This window comes from Microcaecilia unicolor, chromosome 6 (genome assembly GCF_901765095.1).
Source record: "Microcaecilia unicolor chromosome 6, aMicUni1.1, whole genome shotgun sequence".
In the NCBI taxonomy this organism is placed as follows: domain Eukaryota; kingdom Metazoa; phylum Chordata; class Amphibia; order Gymnophiona; family Siphonopidae; genus Microcaecilia; species Microcaecilia unicolor.
Window position 1 is genome coordinate 29,544,809 of NC_044036.1, and position 22,635 is coordinate 29,567,443.

At 42.0% G+C, this 22,635-nt stretch overlaps 1 protein-coding gene across 1 annotated transcript in view; it reads right to left on the reverse strand.

Moving 5' to 3' along the window:
- The window catches only part of NDC1 (NDC1 transmembrane nucleoporin), a 66,412-nt gene that overhangs the window by 23,109 nt on the left and 20,668 nt on the right, over positions 1 to 22,635 (reverse strand). The window contains exons 7-11 of the mRNA XM_030207160.1: positions 18,688 to 18,739; positions 12,560 to 12,692; positions 9,933 to 10,025; positions 6,790 to 6,871; positions 1,357 to 1,518 (exon numbers count right to left, since the gene is read on the reverse strand). Coding sequence (XP_030063020.1) covers positions 1,357 to 1,518; positions 6,790 to 6,871; positions 9,933 to 10,025; positions 12,560 to 12,692; positions 18,688 to 18,739 — 522 coding nt within the window. The remainder of the gene's footprint in view (positions 1 to 1,356; positions 1,519 to 6,789; positions 6,872 to 9,932; positions 10,026 to 12,559; positions 12,693 to 18,687; positions 18,740 to 22,635) is intronic.

The following is a 22,635-nucleotide window of genomic DNA, read 5'->3' on the forward strand; positions in this document are numbered from 1 at the left end:
GATCAGCAATTTCATGTTTGAGGTCTTTTAGTAACCTGGGGTGTATACCATCCGGTCCAGGTGATTTACTACTGTAACTTGTCAATTTGGCTCAGTACATGCTCCAGGTTCACCAAGATTTGTTTCAGTTCCTCCGTATCCTCACCCTTGAAAGCCATTTCTGGCATAGGAAAATCTCTTAGATCCTCTTCAGTAAGACTGAAACAAAGAATTCAGTCTCCTCGCTACAGTCTTGTTCTCAAAGTTCCCCTTTTACTCTTTGATGATCTAATAATCCTACGGATTCCCTCACAGGTTTTCTACTTCTGATATACCTAAAAAAGTTATTACTAGGAGCTTTGTAGAAGGAAGGCCTGGTTTGTTAGGGCTGAAAGTAACAGTTGGGAGGATATAACGGCATTATAACATCCTCACACCTGTTTTCCATACCTTTCCTAATAATACCCAACATTCTATTCTTTTTCCTAGCCGCAGCAGCACACTGAGCAGAAGGTTTCAGCGTATTATCGACGACGACACCCAGATCCCTTTCTTGGTCCGTAACTCCTAACGTGGAACCTTGCATGACGTAGCTATAATTCGGGTTCTTTTTTCCCACATGCATCACCTTGCACTTGCTCACATTAAACATCATCTGCCATTTAGCCGCCCAGTCTCCCAGTCTCGTAAGGTCCTTCTGTAATTTTTCACAATCCTGTTGCGAATTAACGACTTTGAATAACTTTGTGTCATCAGCAAATTTAATTACCTCGCTAGTTACTCCCATCTCTAAATCATTTATAAATATATTAAAAAGCAGCGGTCCTAGCACAGACCCCTGAGGGGAACCCCATTAACTACCCTTCTCCATTACGTTACTCTTTGAACAGACTTTCAAATGGTTTGGTAGAAACAGTGGGTGATGCTCTCCACTGTTGTTTTACTGTTCTTGACTCAGTCTATAGTTCTCTCTAACCTTAATTTTATGTGCCTTGAATTACACGTATACTAGAACTACTACTAATAAACCACTTTTGATATAGGTTTTACCGAAACGCAGTTTAGAAAGTTTAAATAGAAAGTTCAAATAAACTAATGTCCTTAAAAAAAAAAAAACATCTGGACTAAAATCAAGACCAAATTTACATAGCTTGGTTACCCCTCAAAAAACCCAGACCTATTTTTGATGTTGAAGGGCTGCAATTTTTAAGATGTGTTGTATTAAAATATGAGCACCTAGTTTCTCTCCATTCTGTATATTTATTCTACAGAACACCAGATTCTCTCATGCTAGAAACTTCAGTAAACATTTGATATCACATCATGAGACTGTTACTGTACGGTGGCTCCAGCACGTACTGCTACTTTCGGGTATACCTAAGCTGCTGGACGACTGCTTCGACTCTCCGCTAGACGATGCATGTGCCACTCTCCCGTTTGGCGCTGAAGCTTCTTGGTAAGCAACCAGTGTACAAGTCAAATTATTTAAGAGAGTCAGGCATTCTCTTGACACAGCTATCCAGTTGTTAGGATGCCCCCCTGCCAGAGAGAGAGAGAGAGAGATTGCAGCTAGCAGTGTTTTTTTTAGATTTCTTTACAAAAAGAGATACAACCATGGATCTTACAGTACTTAAACTTACCTTTTACTGAAAGAGTGAATGAGCTTACAAATGTCTATGGCAAACTAAACCTAACAAATTCACACTGCTCAGCAGCACAAAAGAACCTCAGGGTCAGTGAATATTTCGACCACTTACTTACTTTAACGTTTTATTTATTTTTTAAAATTTATTACTGGCCAATCCAAAATATACGTATATAACACCACAGATCAAAAACGGAATATATATAATATCTTCTAATATAATAAAACGCACCCTCAACGTTCTGAGGACAACGTTCTGTGAAGCCATGAAGCCATCTGACGTCACTCCCAGGCTGAAGGGTTCGTGGATTCGTGGTGTGAAGCCTTCAAGCCAGCCAGCCGTCTCTGCCCCGCCCTCGCGTCAAACGTCATGACGTCGAGGGCGGAAAAAAAAAAAACTGGAAGCGAAGCGTCAGGGAAGGAGGCGGCGCTCCCGACGTCTAGCCTTCCCTTCGCTGTGTTCCGCCTTCTTCTGACGTCAGGAATGACGTCAAAAGAAGGCGGAACACAGCGAAGGGAAAGCTAGACGTCGGGAGCGCCGCCTCCTTCCCTGACGCTTCGCTGCCGGAACCGCCATGGAGGTAAATTTAAAAAGAAGACAGAAAAAAAAAGGGATGCATGGATGCGAAGGGGAGGGGGGCATGGATGCGAAGGGGGGGGGGGGAGAAGAGGGCGGGCCAGGCTGGGACATGGGAGAGAGAGGAGCATGGATGCGAGGGGGGGTCATGGAAGGGAGAGAGGGGACTTGCTGGAAAAGGATGAATGGAGGCGGCAGGGGACAGAGGAGCATGGATGGGCATGGATTGGGAGGGCAGGGCTCAGGGAGAGAGGGGAATTGCTGGAAAGGGATGAATGGAGGGGGCAGGGGACAGAGGAGCATGGATGGGCATGGATTGGGAGGGCAGGGCTCAGGGAGAGAGGGGAATTGCTGGAAAGGGATGAATGGAGGGGGCAGGGGACAGAGGAGCATGGATTGGGAGGGCAGGACTCAGGGAGAGAGGGAAATTGCTGGATAGGGATGAATAGAGGGGACAGATGGGCATGGATGGATAAGGATTGCAGGGCAGGCCTCAGGGAGAGAGGGGAATTGCTGGATAGGGATGAATGGAGGGGCCACGTGACAGAGGAGCATGGATGGGCATGGATTGGAAGGGCAGGACTCAGGGAGAGGGGAATTGCTGGATAGGGATGAATGGAGGGGACAGATGGGCATGGATGGATATGGATTGCAGGGCAGGCCTCATGGAGAGAGGGGAATTGCTGGATAGGGATGAATGGAGGGGCCAGGTGACAGAGGAGCATGGATGGGCATGGATTGGAAGGGCAGGACTCAGGGAGAGGGGAATTGCTGGATAGGGATGAATGGAGGGGACAGATGGGCATGGATGGATATGGATTGCAGGGCAGGCCTCAGGCAGAGAGGGGAAATGCTGGATAGGGATGAATGGAGGGGGCAGGTGACAGAGTAACATGGATGGCCATGGATTGGGAGGGCAGGGCTCAGGGAGAGAGGGGAATTGCTAGAAAGGGATGAATGGAGGGGGCAGGGGACAGAGGAGCATGGATGGGCACACACACACACACACTCTCTATCACACTGTGTCTCACATACACACTTGCACACACTCTCATTCTCACACACACACTCTCTCACAAACACACTCACACCCAGACTCACTCTCTCTCTCTCTCACACACTCACACTTTCACTCTGACTCTCAAACAGTCACTCTCACATACACTCTCCCAAACATACACACTCCGAGGAAAACCTTGCTAGCGCCCGTTTCATTTGTGTCAGAAACGGGCCTTTTTTACTAGTATATATAATAAAACTCACCCTCAACGTTCTGAAGACACTGACGTCACTGAAGCCAAGCCACTGACGTCACTTCATGAAGGGTTCGTGGTGGTGAAGCCACCGAAATCACCAAGTCTGTGGGCCCCGCCCTCGCGTCAAACGTGATGACGTCGAGGGCGGAGCAATGGCGTCAGTGGCTTCACAACGAGGAAGGTGATGAAGGTGCGTTGACGAGGTGCGGAGCAATGGCGTCAGTGGCTTCACAATGACGAAGGGGTAGGGAGGGGGGGTTGGGGAGGAAAACCTTGCTAGCGCCCATTTCATTTGCTCCAGAAACGGGCCTTTATATATATATATATATATATATATATATATATATATATATATATATATATATATAAAAGGCAACCCCAACGTTCTGAAGCCTCCACGGAAGTTGAGGCGCCCGAGATATCCGGTGTGCCCTGGAGTGTCTGCACCGCCCTCGCGTCAAAACGTCATGACGTCGAGGGCGGAGCTATTGACACTTGAGGGCCGAAACGGCCCACAGCGAACAAGGCAAGTAGCTTCGAGGGACGGAGGGAGGGGGCCCCTTGCTAGTGCCCGTTTCATTCCGCTCAGAAACGGGCATTTTTTCCTAGTATATATATATATATATATATATATAAAGCAAAAATAGAAAGCAAAAATAAAACAAAATAGCCAAGGTACCCTATTCCTTACATAAGATAAATCCCATTACATGATAATAAACACACAACCAATTTCCTCATTGCTCAATTCTCACCCCTCACTCCAGAAGCATTCACAAATAGTAAGGCTTTAAACCTTCTTCCAAAATATCAGCAAATCTACTACAAAACATAATCCAGATGGTAAATGGTTCTTGCAATGGAAAAAAAAAATGCACCCTAGTACAAACCAATTTTAAAGCACTACAAGGAATCACCACCAATTTCTTATCCTCTGGGAGCAAAGCCCAGCTTGGAGCATATGGACTGATTAATCTTTGCCAATAAATTTGAGTCAACCCATGAAGATCACCAAAACAAGAAGTTTAAATTTCATTTGTCCAGCAATGGGTAAACAATGAAGAACATTCAAGTATGAAGTAATGTGTTCATAACCACCACAAACCACTCAGGCCGGTCACAGTAACACCTTTCTCAGGTACATCAGAAGCAGAAAGTCTATGAGGGAATCCACGGGACCGTTAGATCATGAAGGAGCAAAAAAGGCACTCAGTGAAGACAAGGCCATAGCAGAGAGCTTGAATGAATTCTTTGCTTTGGTCTTTACAGAAGATGATGTAAGAGATCTACCTACACCACAAATGGTTTTCAAGGGTGACGATGTGGAGGAACTTAAAAATCTCAGTGAACCTGGAAGATGGACTAAGCCAAATTGACAAATTATAAAGAGAAATAAATCACCTGGACTGGATGGTACACACTCCAGGGTACTGAAAAAACTCAAACATCTGTAACCTATCGTTACAATCGTCCGTAGTACTTGAAGATTGGAGGGTGGCAAATGTAACGCCAATTTTTAAAAAGGGTTCCAGGATTGATCCTGGAAATTACAGACCAATTATCTTGACTTGTGTCGGGCAAAATAGTGGAACTATTGTAAAGAATAAAATTACAGAACAGAGAAACATGGTTTTGGTTTAATGAGGGAGTGAGTGACAGAGAGATAGAGATGCTGGTCCCAGACTGGGGGTGCAAGAGAAAGAGAAATAAGGGGGAGAACAGGGACAGAGAGGAGAGGTGCAGGACAGGATGGATAGGAACATTGAATGACAGTTGACATGGAGAAAGAAGAAATATCAAATGGGCAGGACACCCTGGAAAAAGCAAAAGATGGATGGGACATGGAGGTGAAGGAGAAGGGAATAAAGTAGAAGATGAATGGGACTGGGAGGGGGAAGAAGGGGAACAGAGCAGAAAGTGGATGGTACAAGGGAGAGAAGAGGAACAGAGTAGAAGATGGATGGAATGGAGGGGGAAGGAGAGAAGAACAGAGCAGAAGATAGATGGGACTGGAGGGGAGAAAGGAATCCAAGCAGAAGATGGATGGGGCTCTGGCTGAGGAGAAGGGGAACAGAGCAGAAGAATATTGGGACTTGGTAATTGAATGGGAGAGTGTTGGAGAGAAGAGCAGGGAATTACGCATGAGAGAGATGGAGTGGGAATTTCAAGCGGACAGTGAGCGCTTGGCAATTGATGGGTATGAGTGGGAGTATGTTAATGGGTTGAGAGAATGAATGAGAGTGGGAAATGAGGGGTAAGAGAATGAGGATGAAATGTGGGAAAAGGTTGAGATGTAGTGTGAATGACCTGGAAGAATGGAGAAAGGATAAGAAGCACTGAAAAGAGATGGGGTAATAGAGAAAGACACGAGAGGAAAGAGATGGGTCTCTCAAGGGATTGATTGGGTGACACCTTAACAGTGACTAATGATGGTGGCTAGATTTAGAACCCATGACATGAGTTCTGGAAGGAGGCCTGCTACATGACTCTCAGCTTCAGAGCCAGAGTGTAACGATCAAACGAAGAACAGTGGAAGGGAGAGTCTAATAAAAATAAAAAGGGGGGGGTGAGGGGAATCTTCAAATAATTGCAAGGGAAGAACTGTTGGGCCTTAAAAAAAAAAAAAAAAAAAACTAAAAAAAGGTGTTGACTAATCCTAATATTTTCCTAAATTAAAGTACTTTAAAACAGCATCTAGAAGTAAAAATCCTTTCAGACTCTTTTATGGTATTTTTTAAAATCTATAAGCAACTTTTTTTTTTTACTTTTACTTAAGTACTTTGACCCAGTACTTTGAACAACACTGGTTGCAAAAACAGTAAAATAACGGTAAAAACAATGTATTGTTTTATGTATTTTATTTGTAAACTGCCTAGAAATGTTTTAATAAGGGGGTATAAATATAAAAATGTAACAAGAAAACTAAGAAACACAATGAAGTTGGTCAAAACCTTCCTGAAAACACATGTTATAATGCTATTCAGGGAAATGGAAAAGGCTGGAAGAATCCAGAATCCACCCTGCCAAGCCCGCCACAAAGCTTAATATCTACTGAACAGAAAATTCACCTTAAGCTATGCAATACTTGAAAAGAAATTTTGCAAACACAGAAAACATTTGTTCTCCCACTTAAGACTACTGTAAGTAAACAGGGATTTCTTGCAAGTTTGAGGTTAAATAGTTTTGTGCATCACTATTCTCATAGATATCAGGCCTGGATTTTTTTTTTTATCATGCATTTCCTCATCCAACGTGTGTCCAGTTATAGTTTATACTTGGGGGAGGGGAGAAAAAGAAAGAGAAAAGGAGTTCTTTGGCATTGATGATAATACCTGGTTGACTCAGGCTAAAGACTTCCTGCCGTCGACAAGGTGAATACTTCGATAGCAGCATCAGATCCTGTAGGGCCAAATACTGTAATGAAGAAAAAAAAAACAAGGTTAAGTACAGATCAGTTAAAAAAATGAGTTACAATTCACCTTCAAAATAAGTGTTATTTGCATGAAACTTTGTTGAATGAACCCAGCTACATTTCAACTTGACTAAACCGTACATTGCATTGAAATTTGATCCAACTTGAGCTAACAGTGATTAAAGGTTATTTTATACAACGTCCTCACAGCTGCCTGAAGCACCAAATAAGCTTTTGATCAGATATACTAAATAGTTCCTGGCAGTTTTCCCCTCATCTAAGGTACAAGATGGGATGGGGGCGGAGGAGATGTAGAGATAAGCCCCCTACCCACCCACCCCAACCTCAGATCCTCTTAAACCTTCCATTTCCTTAGCTGTGATTAACATATTAACATGGTGGACACTTCAGGCTGTAATAGCAACAAAAGAAATGAAAATCAATGCAGGGCCTAGGAGCAGCATGTGCTCACTTGGCCTATGATAACAGGAATCTTTTGTAGGACAGGATAAGGTTATCAAGAAAACACACATGAAGAACAGGGCCCTACAATAATCTTCATTTCTGCTGTAACACATGAAGATCCATGTTTATTTTGTTACATTTGTACCCCACATTTTCCCACCTGTTTGCAGGCTCAATGTGGCTTACATAGTACTTCCAGTAGTTTCGACTTTAGTTGGGCCACAGTTTGCATAATTTCCCTAGATACAAACCAGAAAAAAACAAACACTTTGTACATCTGGCCATAAATGCCATAATCAGGGCAGCTTTTCTTCCAAAACTATTGACAAGTATGCATAGTTGATTAACATATGGTTTCATAGACGATGGGATGCTTTTCCAAGATGGTGTGGTTTAATCATCAGTCTTGTTAGACTGGGAACAAGAACATTTGGAACCAACGCAGTCTCTACCCCACCTTCTGATCTCTGTCACACTTTGCTTCTGAGAGAATAGCAGGTTCTGTGTATCTGAAAAGATGTCTCAAGTCCTTTTGTGAGCTTGCAATGAGTCCACCTGGAGGAGGGAAAGGTGAGTAGTGGAGTGCCTCAGGGATCTGTGCTGGGGCCGATTCTGTTCAATATATTTGTGAGTGACATTGCCAAAGGGTTAGAAGGTAAAGTTTGCCTATTTGCAGATGATACTAAGATTTGCAACAGAGTGGACACCCGGGAGGGAGTGGAAAGCATGAAAAGGGATCTGAGGAAGCTAGAAGAATGGTCTAAGGTTTGGCAATTAAAATTCAATGCGAAGAAATGCAAAGTGATGCATTTAGGGAGTAGAAACCCACGAGAGACTTATGTGTTAGGCGGTGAGAGTCTGATAGGTACCGAGCGGGAGAGGGATCTTGGGGTGATAGTATCCGAGGATCTGAAGGCGACGAAACAGTGTGACAAGGCGATGGCCGTAGCGAGAAGGTTGCTAGGCTGTATAGAGAGAGGTGTGATCAGCAGAAGAAAGGAAGTGTTGATGCCCCTATACAAGTCGTTGGTGAGGCCCCACCTGGAGTATTGTGTTCAGTTTTGGAGGCCGTGCCTTGCGAAGGATGTTAAAAAAATGGAAGCGGTGCAAAGAAAAGCTACAAGAATGGTATGGGATTTGCGCTCCAAGACGTATGAACAAAGACTTGCTGACCTGAACATGTATACCCTGGAGGAAAGGAGGAACAGGGGTGATATGATAGACGTTCAAATACTTGAAAGGTATTAATCCGCAAAAAAATCTTTTCCGGAGATGGGAAGGCGGTAGAACGAGAGGACATGAAATGAGATTGAAGGGGGGCAGACTCAAAAAAGATGCCAGGAAGTATTTTTTCACGGAGAGGGTGGTGGATGCTTGGAATGCCCTCCTGCGGGAGGTGGTGGAGATGAAAACAGTAACGGAATTCAAACATGCGTGGGATATGCATAAAGGAATCCTGTGCAGTAGGAATGGATCCTCAGAAGCTTAGCCGAAATTGGGTGGCGGAGCAGGTGGGGGAAGAGAGGTTGGTGGTTGGGAGGCGAGGATAGTGGAGGGCAGACTTATACGGTCCGTGCCAGAGCCGGTGATGGGAGGCGGGACTGGTGGTTGGGAGGCAGGAAATACTGCTGGGCAGACTTGTACGGTCTGTGCCCTGAAAAAGGCAGGTACAAATCAAGGTAAGGTATACACATATGAGTTTATCTTGTTGGGCAGACTGGATGGACCATGCAGGTCTTTTTCTGCCGTCATCTACTATGTTACTATGTAGGTGTGGAGAGGGTTCATTGAAAAGTAAAGGTTCTAGACTTAAAAAAAAAAAAAAAAAAAACTTTGTTCAGATGGGGGATTACCTCAAGGAATTGTTTTCTGGATGGATATCTAGACTGCCCCAACTTTACATTTCGTCCTTTAGATTGTAAGCTCCTTTGAGCAGGGACTATCCTTCTTTGTTAAGCTGTACAGCGCTGCCTAACCCTAGTAGCGCTTTAGAAATGTTAAGTAGTAGTAGTAGAATTGTTTTCTGGATGGGATCATCTGGAAGAAGTTTGAAAACAGTGGGCAAAACCGAAAGGAACTATTTAAGAGCAACAAAACCTTTCTTGTAAGGGAAGTAAATAAAAGTAAGAGGAAAAAGGCAGCCGTTTTGGTTCTCAAAAGTAGTAGCTGAAAAGGTAAGGAAAAAAGGGTTAGCTTTTTATAAACTACAAGAGATCGTAGAAAGAGGAAGACAGACAACAATAGCTGGAAAAGCTAAAAGAAGCTGGTAGAGCAGTCAGGAAAGCAAAGATGTAAATGGAAGAAAAAATAGCCAATATGATAAAAAAATATATTTGGGGGGGGGGGGCATTTTTTAGATATATTACTGATAGGAGGAAGTGCAAAAGTGGCATTGTGAGCATGGAATGTAAGTGCTTGTGACCTGGCTTGGCCACTGTTGGAAGCAGGATACTGGGCTACATGGAACACTGGTCTGACCCAGTATGGCTATTCTTATGGTCTTAAGATTTTCAGTTTTGTTCCTAAAATTAAATACTATTTTACAAAGCCAGACGTTTAAAAAAAACAAACAAAAAAACATATAGTCAACTGACATACCTTAACAATTGGGGGAGGGCTGCTGCTTAAAACTTTAGGAAGACATCTGTCTGTTTCTTCAGCAAAAGTAGTCTGAATAGGAAAAACATAAGCCTGCAAAAATGTAAATACACAATACAATATGCTGTTAATGACTTTAGCAAACACTTAAAATCAACTAACCATAAGTAGACATGAGGTTCATTCTATCAGCTGCATCCCCAATCCCCCCCCCCCCCCCCCCCCATGTAAAAGCTACAGTCCAGATTCAGACCTAAACATAGAGGCTCAGAAAAATAATCTAAATTACATACAAAACAAGTCCCATTACAATCAAATCATCAAAATTAGGGAAGAGCCTTGCAGGGAAAATAAAAAATAAATATAAAAGGTTTCAACTAATAACAACCAGCAGCAAATTTAACTTCCGAAGTTAATTTTTTGGGCTGCCGAAAGTTACTCGATCATAGCCAATGCAGCTTGCTGAACTGAATGGGGATAACAGAGTATACACATTTACTATCAAAGGTGATTTTAACCAATTCTTCAAAAACAACCAGACCAAAAAATACAAACACACAATCCAAGAACATAAGCGTTGCCATACTGGACAGACCGAAGGTCCATCAAGCCCAGTATCCTGTGTTCAATCCAGGTCACAAGTACCTGGAAGATCCAAACAGTACAATACATTTTATGCTGCTTATAAGCAGTGAATTTTCTCAAGTCCATCTTAATAATGGCTTATGGACTTTTCTTTTAAGAAGATATTCAAACCTTTTTTTAAACCCCGCTAACTGCTTTTACTACTCCAGAGTTTAATTACACGTTGAGTGAAGAAATATTTTCTCAAATTTGCTTTAAATTTACTACTTTGTAGCTTCATTGCGTGCCCCCTAGGCCTAATATTTTTGGAAAGCGTAAATAAACAATTCACGTCTACCCGTTCCACTCCACTCATTATTTTATATATCGCTATCTTACCTCCCCTCAGCCATTGTTTCTCCAAGCTGAAGAGCCCTAGTCGCTTCAGCCTTTCCTTATAGGGAAGTCATCTCATCACTTTTATCATTTTTTGTCGTTCTTCTCTGTACCTTTTTCTAATTCCACTATATCTTTTTTGAGATGCGGTGACCAGAATTGAACACAATATTTGAGGTGCGGTCGCACCATGGACCGACACAAAGGCATTTTAATGTCCTTATCTTTGTTTTCCATTCCTAACATTCTATTTGCTTTCTTAGCTGCTGCAGCACACTGAGCAGAGGGTTTCAACATATCATCAGCAATGACACTTAGATCCTTTTCCTGGTCGGTGTCTCCTAATATGGAACCTTGCATCACGTAGCTAGAGTTTAGGTTCCTCTTTCCCACATGCATCACTTTGCACTTGCTCGCATTAAACGTCATCTGCCATTTGGATGCCCAGTCTTCCAGTCTCATAAGGTCCTCTTGCTATTCTTCACAATCCTCTTGAAATTAAACAACCTTGTATAACTTTGTGTTGTCAACAATTACCTCACTAGTTATTCCCATCTCTAGATCATTTGTAAATATGTTAAAAAGCAGCAGTCCCAGCACAAACCCCTGTTAAATGTATTTATTTATTGCATTTGTATCCCACATTTTCCCACCTATTTGCAGGCTCAATGTGGCTTACAATAAACATGAATAGTGGAAATATATTAGAAAAAAGACATTTGGTGTTACAGAAGGATCTTGGGCAACATGATAATGAATGATAGTCGTATACAAGCAGAAATTATGAGACAGTTCTGAATATATGTGGAGGAGTTGTGTGTATTCACATTGGTTGATCTTTGTGGTATGCCTTGTTAAAGAGATGGGTCTTTACATTAGTCTTTGCCTCGGTTTTCGTCGGTTTCAGATTTAGCCAATCTCCCCTAGTTGTTTGATGATGGAGGGCTTGGTTTTTCCTCAATTTTTTCTTCTTTAAATGAATACTTTCTTTGATGTATTTTATTCATATATATATATATATATATATATATATATATAAAGAGAGAGAGAGTGCTATATCTATACATATATATTTTTATAGTCTGGGACTCAGTCCTAGTAGGTTGTTTAACCATTCTTCCACAACTGTGGCATCAAATCCTTAGATCCAGCTACTGCCCTTCATTATCACATATTACCTACAGCAGGGCCCGCTGTATAAAATGGATACTGAAGCAGACTTAATATTAGTAAACAGTAAGAGCTCCTTTTACAAAGCTGCATTAGCAATGCTGGTGCGGCAATTGAAACGAAGCCCATGAAGCGAATGGGATATGTGCATTTATTGGGCCAGAATCACTAGCTCAGCTTTGTAAAAGGAGCCCTAAGTTTTACGAAATGACCAGATGTATTCCGTTATCACACAATACTACTATTTTAAGAATCCTGTTAAAATTCATACGATTCCAGACTGCCAAAGAAGTTTTAAGTAGTAAAATGGAATCATATCAGCTAAAAGTTTGGGAAGCACTACTCTAGACCCAACTTTCACAATTTCGCTGTGTAAACTGCACCCCACAGTCTGCACAGGGTGAATTTTTTTTAATTCACTGTAAATGTTTGGTTTCAGCTAAAACAATGCAAGAAATGGATGCTCTGGCCTGTATTCCAGGAACATAAATACTAACCTCAGTTGCATAGATTTTGAAGAGTATCCAGGAGATATACCAAGTGACCAGGAGGAAGACACCACATAGCCAGGAATGATAGAACAAAGATAAATCCAGTAGAGTTCTCAGTGTGTCCAGAGGCTGCATCTTGCTGTCAGAAAACAAAAACTATTTATACCTATACATTCAGTATAGCTTCAAAAAAAATGTTTTTTAAATAAGGAATTATATACAAAATTTTGACTGTCACCATCCTATTTTAAAACTAAAGCGTGATGCGGCATTGACCTACTTTTTTGGGCATATCATGTATATTTGATTTGCCTGCAGAAAGGATAATTACCACCAGGGCTTTTTTTGAGGGGGTACTGAGTACCGGCACCTTTTCCATTGTCTGCTAAAACTGACCCATGGTCCCCAAGTTTTAATGAAAGATCTCAGGCTCTACACACACATTCTGCCTTGTCACAGATTCTGTGACTGGTTGCAGGGTGCCCGGCTATTGTGGGGTGGATCCCTCAGTGATCACCCCACCCGTGAAGGGTGGCCTGGCATTTGAGTACCGGCACCTTTTTCGCTAGAGAAAATGTACTGATGACCACCATCATGCTAACCTTATGAGTGCTGCTGGATATTTAGGGAACAGTAAACTATGGAACTTTGTCAAGTCTAAGTGCTTTGAAAATGAGCCCCATAACCTCTCACCAACTGGGAGATAATCATACATGTGAAACTCAATACAAAAGACCAGATAGCACACCCCTCTCGCTGCTGGACTGTTGTCCGCATCTCAGTATTGGCGAGTTGTTTAATTATTTAAAACTTGTTAAGGTAGTAGGGATACTAGTACTCATTTCTATAGCGCTACTAGACGTACGCAGCACTGTACACTTTTTAAAAATTTATTACTGAAAGTAGTAGCAGTTAGTGACCTTGGAAGTATGTAGAGGGAGATCCTATTCTTCAAGTACTCTGGCCCATTTCCTTTAAGGGCCTTGAAGTTCAGATATTGAGTTTTAAGCCCAACAATATACATTGTATTGGTAGCCAATGAAGTTTTTGCAGAAATGGTGCGATGTGATTACATCATTTACACCTTCGATCAGTCTAACTTTGTCAATGGTGTGCAGCTGCCCCGTATCGGATGACTGCTCCCAACTCAAAGTTGGTCAATAAGTGGATAACAGTTTCTTACAAAGGCTTTTCTTGTAGTGAAGGAATGCATCTTGTTTTACTGGGAAAAGGTCCTTCCTCCCTCTTTAATGCAAAAGCACATTGTTCTTCATTATTTAATGGTGACAGAAAAGATATCAGCTACAGTGAACTGGCCAATGTGCTAGGAGGCTATCTTGAGAATCTGGAGCTCAAACCTGGATTTTTCACTACATAGAACCACAAGAATTGCTATAAATAACATCTTTGCAATATATCTGCACTTAGGTTCTTTTTCTTACTTTTTGTCAAACAGATCAGTCCAGGACTTATGGGTTACAACCACCAACCAGCAGATGGAGACAGAGAACAAAGTACTTCCTTGCGATTTGTCCCCTTAAGAATATTGTGCCTCCATGGAACTTCAATATTTCTCTGTCTCCAAGAGTATGGACGATGCACTAACTGTGCTCTTTGTGGATTTCATGGAGAAGCTCTTAAACCAGTTTCAAAACCAAGATTCAGTTAAGCTGGGGGTACCTTAAAAGTTTGGACTCCATTCTGCTTTTTGATTTTAGTGGCTTTTATACCTGGAGTCAGGGTACAGTTCAGTAGTTCTGAGTAGAGAATGACATGGGGACGGAGCCCGTGAGGATGGGGACAAACTTTGTCCCTATGTCACTTTCTACTTTGAAGCCTGTTAATGAACTGGACTGTTATTTATGTTTGATTGATGCAGACAATATTTTTATTTTTTGGAAACACAAGCAAACATGCGGGCCACAGCTAGCAAAATTTGATGTGGGATCCTGTACATCCTGCTACCAGCACATCTTCTAAGAAGACATCTTCTATTACAGGAGGGACTGTGGAAGACAGGAGAGCTAGACTGAATCCTACTACTACTACTTAACATTTCTAAAGCGCTACTAGGGTTACGCAGCGCTGTACAATTTAACATAGAGGGACGGTCCCTGCTCAAGGAGCTTACAATCTAAGAGACAAGCGAACGGACAGTCCGATAGGGGTGGTCAAATTGGGGCAGTCTGGATTTACTTAACGGTAAGTGTTAGGTGCCGAATGCAGCATTGAAGAAGTGGGTTTTAAGCAATCCTGAGATTGTTGATGACTTATTGATCCACAGATTAAAAAATCATAACAGTGCTTCATAGGGCATATTTCTCCACTCTAGGGCATACAGAACGGATTGTATTTTGTATCCCTGGACATTTTAACACAGTGGATTAGAATTCCTTGGGGTAGTAGAAGTCAGCTATTGTTGGGGTTGGAAGGGTAGAGGGTATGGGGGGCCGGGGGGGGGGGGGGTTATTATATAATTGTTTTCTTTTTGTAATTTACACACAACAGTTGCACAGCATATTGTTCCTTTTTATACTTTGATAAAAAGATTTAAATATAAAATCATAAGTGTTAGAAGCTTCTGCAGATGAGGACAGAGCCCATGGGGATGGAGCAGGGACCCAGGAGGAGAGGGCGGGGATGGAGACAAATTTTATCCCCGTGTCATCCTCTAGTTCTGAGCTCCCTATCTCCCCCCTCCCCATTCTCCCCCCCAGTCTTCCATGCATTTCTTTGCATAACGCTTTGAAACAGAGCAATGGCATTTGTCACAGCAGGGAGAGTGCTTTGTTGCTGTTATCGGCAAATAATAATGCTGCACAGCTGTGCTTCAGTAGCCTCTCAATATCCCTGTCTGCTACAATGTGGATGGCAGGGCAACATCTTCTTTCCATTCATTTTGTTTCTATGCTCAGTACACTTCATCAGCTACCGCTGTTTTCCTCCATTGCCTTGTTGTGTGAAACACTGAAGTTCAGAAATAGATACCCTTAAGCGGACAAATCACAAGGGTCTACTTTTGTTCTCTGTCTCCATCTGCTGGTCAGTGGACATAACCCATAAGTCCTGGGCTGACCTGTTTGGACTAAAAGGAAAAAAAAATATCAGGTAAGACAATTTGTTTTGTTGTTGTTAATATACTCCTAGACTCCCACCTGAGGTTTGTTCCCCATAATGTGGACTGGATATTGTTCTTTTTATTTTATTTGTTTTCCTTCTTTGTTATATACCTGCTTTTTCTTTTGCTTTACTGTAATACAATTAAAATATATACATATTAGTTGCAGTATGCTTATGCTTTATAGCTCCTGTCTTGAAAATTCAGTTTTCTGTTGGTGGTGTAACTTACGGAGGTACGGTTAGCCCGATACTCAAAAGAAATTATACACTCACCAGCGGCCAGTGAACATATAGCATCACTGTCTCTAGACTTTGAAACTTATATGGATAGCATGGGGCCAAATATCCAACTGAATAGCCTGATACTATCCATACAAGAAGGGGCCCTTTAGTGTGGCGCCAAGAGCTGGCCAAAACATTAGCCAGATAGCAGGGTATTCAGTCATCCTCTGGATATCTTATATATAGAAAGTATGTATATTCAGCACTGCATTTAGAAGCGTCATTGTGCTGGCTCAATATCCATTGCGTCCAATGCATTCCTTTCAATCCACTAAAGTCAAATGTCTCAAACTTTGACAAAAGCAGCATCACAAAAAGGTGTCTCAACTATAACTCTAGTGAGTGCACCCACCCTTATGTGTACTGTGCAAAATGGAAATTGGTTTTCATTAACTCATACAATGAGGATTTTTTTTCTGTAAGGAGATGAAACAATGAGATAGTACTATCAGTGAATTAAAGCCATCCAAAACTCATTCAGATAATTAAAGAAATCAATCACCAGTCAAAAGGAGAAAGAAAACACCAATTCTTTTGACTGGTATTTCAGCATACTCCTCTGTGTAGGTGCCAACAGCTTAAACACTCCAAAGAGAAATTAGATCTTACCTGCTAATTTTCTTTCCTTTAGTTCCACAAGATCAGTCCATAACTAGTGGGTATTATGCCCATTGGCCAGCAAGTGAAGATAGAAAACACAAAGTGTACTCTACCCAATAAGGACACTGCGGCTTTAGCACTTAAGCATTTAAATAACAAAGTAGTGAAAACCTTGTGACAAGTATATAGCCAATCACAGCACTTCATTCCTTTAAATGCCTTTAGAACACAAACCTCTCTAAAACAAATTAGCAACTTCAATAAGAAGAAGAAAAGGCACTGAAAATGCAAGGGAAGCAAACCTTGAGAGTTAAATTGTCTTTGAACTAGGGCAGGAACCTGGGCCAATCTGGTGGGACTGAAGGGAAAAGATTTTTTTGTGAATAAGAGCTAATGTCTCCTTCCTTAGCGTCCTTACCAGATCAGTCCAAAACTTGCAGGATGTAACAAAGCAGTCTTCAAGGGGAGGGATTCAAAGCTCAGGCCATCACCATTGACGCTCCAAAGCAAACTTCATCTCCTGCCACAATATCCAAGTGGTAATGCTTGGAAAAGGTGTGGCAAGAAGACCACATTGCTCCTCTACAAATGTTCAATGGAGGTACTACTCTTAACACTGCCCAAGAAGTAGCCATGCACCTCATAGTCTGGGTCCTTAGGGCCAAAGGAGGTTGCTTTGCTGCTAGAATTTATGCTTACAAAACCATCTTTCAGCCAACATACCATGGTTGCCTTGGGGGTGGCTTCACTTTTTTTTTGTTTGTTCCCATAAGGATAAACAATGTCTGTTCCCCAGAAACTCATTAGTCATTTCCAAATATCTCATATCAAAGCTCTCCATAAGTCCAAATATTGCAGAGAAGGAAAGTCAGCCCATAATTCTCCCTACAAAAGAAAGGGAGAATGAAGGACTTGTTTAAATGAAATGGCAAAATCACCTTTGGGAGGAAGGAGAGAACAGTGTTAACAGAAACTCCTGCCTTTGTGAAGCAACGGAAAAGATACCAGCAGGATAGAGCTTGAAGCATGCCAAGGTAATGACCATGAGAAAAACTGTTTTTTAATGTGAGATCCTTAAGGGTGGCTTTCCTAAGTGGTTCAAATAGAGCTCTCTAATGCTTTAAGAACAAGATTCAAGCACTACACTGGACATACCCACTCTAAGCAGAGGACGGAGATGATTGACACTCTTTCATGAAGTGGACCACATCCAGATGAAATGCCAAAGAACAGTTGCACAGATGGCCTTGAAAACAAGTTAGAGTCACCACTTACACCTTTCAGGAACCTAAGGTGAGGCCTTTCAACATATCCACTTGAAGAAAGGCTAGAATATGCGGCAGAGTCACTTGATCAGGAACAGCAGCTCTTTCTGAATACCAACTCTCAAAAGGTTTGCTAGACTCCGACATATGCTGTTGAAGTAGAATGCTTTCTAGCTTGGAGAATGAGCTCCTCAGAATATACTTTACACCTCATCTTTGACCTCTCAAGAGGCATACTTTAAGAAAAAAGGGGAGTGATCCTTTACGAGCATTGGCCCCTGATGCAGAAGGCCCATGAGTTGAGGCAGACGGAGTGCCTGATCTACCTACAGAAGGATCAGATCTGTGTACCAAGGACTTCTAGGCCAGTTTGGTGCTACTAGACCCAGATGGGTTGCAATCCTTTGAAGCACATGGCCAATTATTGGCCCAGCAGAAGAGGTGAGCCTCCAGAACCAACTCTACACTCTTTATGCCCCCTTGCCTGCTGACATATGCTACCACCATGGCGTTGTCAGAGAAGATCCGGAATGGTCTTCCTTGCAAAGAAGCAGTGAAGGCTAGAATGCTGATGAGCCACAATGCCTTGGTGGCTGACCATTTGCCCTGTGCCAACTGATTCTAGCAACGGGCATTGAACCTAACAGGCTGGCATCCATGGTGACTAACATCCAGTCGGTGATGGCTAAGGGAATTCCCTTCATGAGGTTGCTGTTTCTGGAGCCACCACTGCATGCTGAGGGTGAGGAGGAGGAGTTGGAAGAAAAAAAAAATTAGGGCACACCAACAGCGCAGTCCTGGACTGATCTGGTGAGGATGCTAAGGAGTGAATGCATTTTTAATGCATGCTTAAAGCCTATCACTTACCTATCTCTCTGAAGGTTCATTGTTGTGCTTATCCATGCTCTTGGGATGTAACCTAGAATGTAAGGGCAGAAGCTAATCAGAAAGAGTCAGACAGCTGGCACTCTATGCAGTGGTAATCTATACTCTTAAGAGAGAGAAATGTGAAGGAAGATAAAGGCCATTCGACCATCTAGTCTGTAGATTTTCACTCCTGGTGGCATGCCTTATACCCCCACTTAGTATTTGGGCTTCCCTTTACTTTTTCACAGCTAAGGGGGCCCTCTTTGATTATATTTTCTTGAATTCTGTTACTATTTTTGTCTTCACTAATGCCATCGAGTACCGTATCCATGAATCCAACACTTTCAGGGAAGAAATATTTTCTTTTGTTACTTCACAATCTATCCCACTAGAGCCTGAAACTGAGCTCTTGCTCTAGTGCATTCTTTCCTCAGATAATGATTTGCCATATCCCCCTATCTTTCCTCTCCTCTACAGTATACATATTTATTTATTTTTTGTTACATTTGTACCCCGCGCTTTCCCACTCATGGCAGGCTCAATGCAGCTTACATGGGGCAATGGAGGGTTAAGTGACTTGCCCAGAGTCACAAGGAGCTGCCTGTGCCTGAAGTGGGAATCAAACTCAATTCCTCAGTTCCCCAGGACCAAAGTCCACCACCCTAACCACTAGGCCACTCCTCCACTGTTGCTACTATTTGAGATTCTACATGGAATATTGCTATTCCAACATTCCATGTAGAAGTCGGCCCTTGCAGATCACCATTGTGGCCGCGCAGGCTTCTACATGTGGAATAGCAACATTCCATGTAGAATCTCCAATAGTAGCAACATTCCATATAGAATCTCCAATAGTATCTGTTTTATTTTTGTTACATTTGTACCCTGCGCTTTCCCACTCATGGCAGGCTCAATGCGGCTTACATGGGGCAATGGAGGGTTAAGTGTCTTGCCCAGAGTCACAAGGAGCTGCCTGTGCCTGAAGTGGGAATCGAACTCAGTTCCTCAGGACCAAAGTCCACCACCCTAACCACTAGGCCACTCCACTCCACATATGTAGTCATCTAAAGACTGTATCTCTGATAGAATAAATATTAGACTGGAGTGATGCGAAGGCCATCTAAATGGCGCAAAGTCTACACCAAAAAAAATTTATGTAGTTCTACCACATAATTCAGTATTAAAATAAAAGTGCAGTGCTGACGAAGACAGTTGTAATAATTATCACCCTCTCAATCTCAAGCTTAACATTTTTAGGCGACATGACCAAGCAGTTAGTGTACAGTTGCACAAATTATTTTTAGATCGTTTTCCCATCTTACATGAATTTTTTTTTTTTTTTTTAGTATTCAAAGTCTGTTTAAATGCTACCCTAACAAATTGTAAGATATTAGAGTTTACCATAGCATCAGTACAAAAAGGTAGCTAATAGTCAGAATTAGATAAGGTGCAGAGAAGGGCGACGAAAATGATAAAGGGGATGGGACGACTTCCCTATGAGGAAAGGCTGAAGCGGCTAGAGCTCTTCAGCTTGGAGAAAAGGCGGCTGAGGAGAGATATGATAGAGGTCTATAAAATAATGAGTGGAATTGAACGGGTAGATGTGAAGCGTCTGTTTACGCGTTCCAAAAATACTAGGACTAGGGGGGGGCATGCAATGAAGCTACAATGTAGTAAACTTAAAACGAATCGGAGAAAATATTTCTTCACTCAACGTATAATTAAACTCTGGTATTTGTCGCCAGAGAATGTGGTAAAGGCGGTTAGCTTAGCAGAGTTTAAAAAAGGTTTGGACGGCTTCCTAAAGGAAAAGTCCGTAGACCATTATTAAATTGGACTTAGGGAAAATCCACTATTTCTGGGATAAAGCAGTATAAAATGTTTTGTACGTTTTTGGGATCTTGCCAGGTATTTGTGACCTGGATTGGCCACTGTTGGAGACAGGATGCTGGCTTGATGGACCTTTGGTCTGTCCCAGTGTAACCATTTAAAAGAAAAGGAATCTCTAGCAATACAATAAGAGAGCAAGGTAGGGTCATACTTGCACATGTCTAGTACCACTGTAGAAAGAAGTAGAAGTAGTATACCTGTTTAAAAGTATTTGCTAAAGAAAGTAACCTTTACCAGAGAACACGTTTGCAAAGGGTCTTCCTGTTAGGCAGTAAGAAAAACACTGTGATAGTGTTCAGTTATCTGCCAATTATACCATAGTGACTGATTAAAGAAAAGAGTTGAGAAGGACCCTACTGGCACACTGCAACTGTGTGAATCAAGAAGAAGGACAGACACATAAGTAAATCAGATCTCAGCTGTATTCTGTCCAGAAGAGACGCTGTGGGAGGACTTCCAGAGAGGAAGAGAACTTATTTTACCTTTTATACTTGTGAAAAGTTAGACTCAACAGTTAAATAGCGTCTTTATTTTAAGTTACTCTGCAAGATTAGGGAATAATTTTTTTTTTTAAGCATATAAACTCTGTTACAATTTCTTAGGCTAGCATTTAAAATAATCTACTAAATACTACACCAGTCACAACCAACAGCAAAGACGCACCAGGAGTAGACAATCTCGCGAGATACTTCAACGAAAAAAGTCATACAACTGCGACTCAAGATACCTGTCAGTACCATCGACTATGCTGAACTCCTCGACTGTCTAGACCCAGAACCTGGCATTCACCCAGCAGACAGAACCTGGACTAATTTTGAGTCACTATCAGAGGACATCACCTCCCAAACTCTCAAAACATTTGCCAAATCTCACTGCAAACTAGACATATGCCCAAATAACCTTATGACATATGCTCCTCAACAATTTATAACAGACATGACGAAACACTTGAATTACATGCTACAAAATGGACTCTTCCCGAAGGAGAAGGGAAACATTTTGCTCACCCCAATACCCAAAGACGCAAGGAAAAGCGCCAGTGAACTAACCAACTACAGGCCAGTAGCATCCATCCCCTTAATAACCAAACTAACAGAAGGGTTAGTGACTAAACAACTCATAGACTATCTAAACAAATTCTCAATACTCCACGATTCCCAGTCGGGATTCCGGTCTAACCATAGTACTGAAACAGTACTAGTTACTCTCATGACTAAATTTAAACAAACGATTGCAACTGGAGAGAATATACTACTTCTACAATTCGACATGTCAAGCGCTTTCGACATGGTTGATCATGGAATACTTCTACATATCCTTGAATACTTCGGAATAGGAGGCAACGTTCTCAATTGGTTCAAGGGATTCCTAACCACACGATCATACCAAGTGACATGCAACTCGTCTACTTCAGCTGCATGGACACCTGAATGTGGAGTCCCACAAGGATTCCCCCCTCTCGCCGACTTTATTCAACTTAATGATGATACCCCCTTAGCCAAACTACTATCAAACCAAAACCTCAACCCATACATATACACAGATGACGTAACGATCTACATCTCATTCAAACACGATCTAAAGGAAATCTCCAATAACATCAACCAAAGTCTCCAGATCATGCATTCTTGGGCAGATGCATTTCGGCTGAAACTTAACGCAGATAAAACCCAATGCCCTAATACTCACCTCTCAACATAACAAGAACAAATTCACCGCCATTAACACACCAAATTTGAATCTTCCAATTTTGGACACCCTAAAAATTCTTGGAGTCACCATCGATCGACACCTAACACTTGAGAATCACGCGAAAAACACAACTAAGAAGATGTTCCACTCTATGTGGAAATTAAAAAGAGTAAGACCTTTCTTCCCAAGGTCAGTTTTTCGCAACCTGATACAATCTATGGTGCTCAGTCACCTAGACTACTGCAACGCACTTTATGCTGGCTGCAAAGAACAAATAGTCAAGAAACTTCAGACAGCCCAGAACACTGCAGCTAGACTCATATTCGGTAAAACAAAATACGAAAGTGCAAAACTGTTACGAGAGAA